This window comes from Eimeria mitis, genomic scaffold, assembly GCF_000499745.2.
Source record: "Eimeria mitis Houghton genomic scaffold, Emh_scaff1234, whole genome shotgun sequence".
Taxonomy (NCBI): Eukaryota; Apicomplexa; class Conoidasida; order Eucoccidiorida; family Eimeriidae; genus Eimeria; species Eimeria mitis.
The window spans coordinates 6,738-9,531 of record NW_013568358.1 but is presented as its reverse complement, the minus strand read 5'-3'; the positions used below and the strand labels follow the sequence as shown (position 1 = coordinate 9,531).

At 45.5% G+C, this 2,794-nt stretch overlaps 1 protein-coding gene across 1 annotated transcript; it reads left to right on the top strand.

The window, feature by feature from the left end:
- Positions 1-1,087: 1,087 nt before the first annotated feature.
- On the top strand, positions 1,088-2,363 carry EMH_0032510 (uncharacterized protein; the record flags this gene model as incomplete). The annotated part of the gene is made up of 3 exons (XM_013494643.1): positions 1,088-1,372; positions 1,708-1,807; positions 2,338-2,363. The coding sequence occupies 3 exons, from the start codon at positions 1,088-1,090 to the stop codon at positions 2,361-2,363; spliced, it is 411 nt and encodes a 136-aa protein (XP_013350097.1).
- Between the last annotated feature and the right edge of the window lie 431 nt (positions 2,364-2,794).

Genomic DNA, 2,794 nt, shown 5'->3' with positions numbered 1-2,794 from the left:
ATCATTAAGATAGATGCACCAAAACAATTTGATGAGTTTCCTCGGCTCTTCAGGAAGTTTGGCTGCAGAGGTATACGGGCTTGGGCCCGTGGGCCGGTCTGGCGTAAGCTCCAGCGTTTCTGCGGCAACACTTGTACAAGGCAAAGCCAGACGCATGGGCGGCCGGACCCCCTCAAGCTGCAAGCACTTACACTGTAGGCAATAGTTGAATACCTACTTCGCGCTCAGTGGCCAGCCTGCATCCAAGTAGAAATATGTGTAGCGAATTAAACAGAGCGGGCTACACGGGGCCTCGGTTGGAGGCGAGATACCGATTGGTCTGTCTGAGACTGCCATTACCAGGCCTTCTGCAGAAAGTTAGCACTGCAGGAAGTATCGTTCCAGCTTCCGGAGTGGCTATTCTATATACGTACAGCGCAGCGTGTACGCCAAGGGTCACCTAAACTGAGCAATTTTTTGCTGTCTACGGCTTAACAGTGTGTGTCGCCTCAAAAGGTGCTAATAGGAACCACTCCTTATGCCTCAGCTGGTGATTCACTGGCGAGGTTTTGAGTATCATGCACAGAAGTAAAGAAACAGAGCAAGCGGCGCTAGCCGCTGGCTTGGCTACTGCTGTCGTCACTGCAGTGTATGCTGAACCGAACCGAGTGAGTAAGAGGGCTGGGTAAAAGGGTTGTAATGTTAGATTCCTCCTTAACTAATACTAAAAATAAAGTAGGAAAATGAAGAGAGTTGTATATTTCTGCTGTTGCAACAGAAAGTGCACAGACACCCCAACCGCCTGCTTGTTCACCGGCTGACCGGCGGGACGGCGGCAGCTGCACAGCCCTGGGCGATCGTAGTCGATATATTCAGCTTTCCATCTATATTAACCTTCTTTAATAATATTCAAGTTGAATTCTTGAAAATAACTGAAAGCAGCTTCATGTTTGTTGGGTTATGCGCTTGTTGAGCTGCTGCTCATACACCGTACGTGAGCTTGTTTTTTTGTTCATCAGTGGCGGCAGCGAAACTTGTGGGAATCCTTTCTTTTTTTTCTAGTATTTTCATCATTTTATATTGTTTACTTTTGCATGCAAATATAAAGATGATGATGGATGCATACGGCGCCGCTGACGCCGTTCAGAACGCCCCCTCTTCTTCTGCATTAGATGACTTCTACGCCAGCGACGCGCCGCAGCACCACATGTTTCCGGCCTCCTGCGACACCTCGACGCAGCAGAGTCAAGCGGATCAGCTCAGCTCTCCTCCCCCGCCAGCAGAGACCAGAGCCACCGTTTGCCTGGGCGGCGCCCCGCCCTCACCCTCTCAGCTCAGCGGAACCCTCGACAGCCACAAAACCCCTGGCGGTGCTAAGTTCGCTGTTTCTCAGGTCCGTGTTACTCCTTATAGCTGCTTCTTTGATTCAACCGGCTGCAGAGCCAGCAGCAGCAGCAGCAGCAGCTGCTGCTGCTGCTGCTGCGGCTCGCTGGTGCTGCTAGCAAGCGGTACCTGCTGCACTGTGTCTGTTGGGGGTTAGAGCTGCAGGCGCAGCGAGTTGTTTGTGTGAGGCCGATAGGCTGTGCATAAGCAGCCGTTAGTAGTTTTTTTTTTCTTAGAGTGTGGGTGTGTGATGATGAATTCTTATCGTTTGTTTTTCTAGGGTTTATTAGGGTTTATTAGGGTTTATTAGGGTTTATTAGGGTTTATATGTGTTGTTTTTTTCAGGTTCATGGGGTGTATCTTACACTGCATCGTTTGGTGCTGAGTCGATGCGCTCCATGGGCGGAGTTTTTTTGTGCTTCTTCTTTTCAGCGGCCCGGCAACGGTGCTGCTGCAGTTGATAGAATAGAGAGAAACATTCGTTATTTCACAACAAATTATATTTGTATCTGCTGCTCTTTGGGGCTTGCATGCGCTCTCCTCAATCCTGCGCTGCTAGGCGTCGCGGGACTATGCGGGGCACTCTGCTCCTATGCATCCTTCAAGGGAGAAGTACAGGTATGCTGCTGCTGCTGCTGCTGCTGCTGCTGATGCTGCTGCTGCTGCTGCTGCTGATGCTGCTGCTGCTGATGATGATGATGATGATGGTGCAGAAGGGAGATGCATTCTGCTGCTGCTGCTGCTGATGCTGCTGCTGCTGCTGCTGCTGCTATGTTATTATTATTGTTACTGTTATTAATATTTTTAATTTTAATTTTTTTTTTTTTTGCTTTTGTTATTCTTTTTCTTTACTATTATTTTTTTTCTTACTATCATCATGATCGTTATTATTATATAAAAAAAATAAAAAAATAAAATAAAAACAAAAAAATAAAAAAATAAAATAATTATATTGTTGTTTGTGTGTACGTACAGATAGGAGACACATCGATTCCTCGTAAGAATTTTCAGCGCGGTGTATGTGCAGCTGGTATTTGTTTGTCTCTGCTGCTAGCAGGCAGCGCAGTAGTAATGTTATTTTTTATTTGTTTTTTATTTATTATTATTCATGGTGCTCTACATAAAGGGGTTTCTTATCAATCAATTGCTCAGAAACAAGAAACACAGCAACAACCTGATCTAGGGGTTTAGTTTATATATATATATATATATATATATATATATATATATATATATATATATATATATGTATATATATGTATATATATGTATATATATATTACAATACAACAACCCTGGTCCTGCTGCAGCAGAAGCAGCAGCAGCAGCTGCTGCTGCTGCAGCAACAGCAGCAGCAGCAGCAGCAGCAGCAAACAGAAGTATATATGCAGGGGAACTTTCACAGGCGCTTTTTTGTATAGCAAAAGCCAAA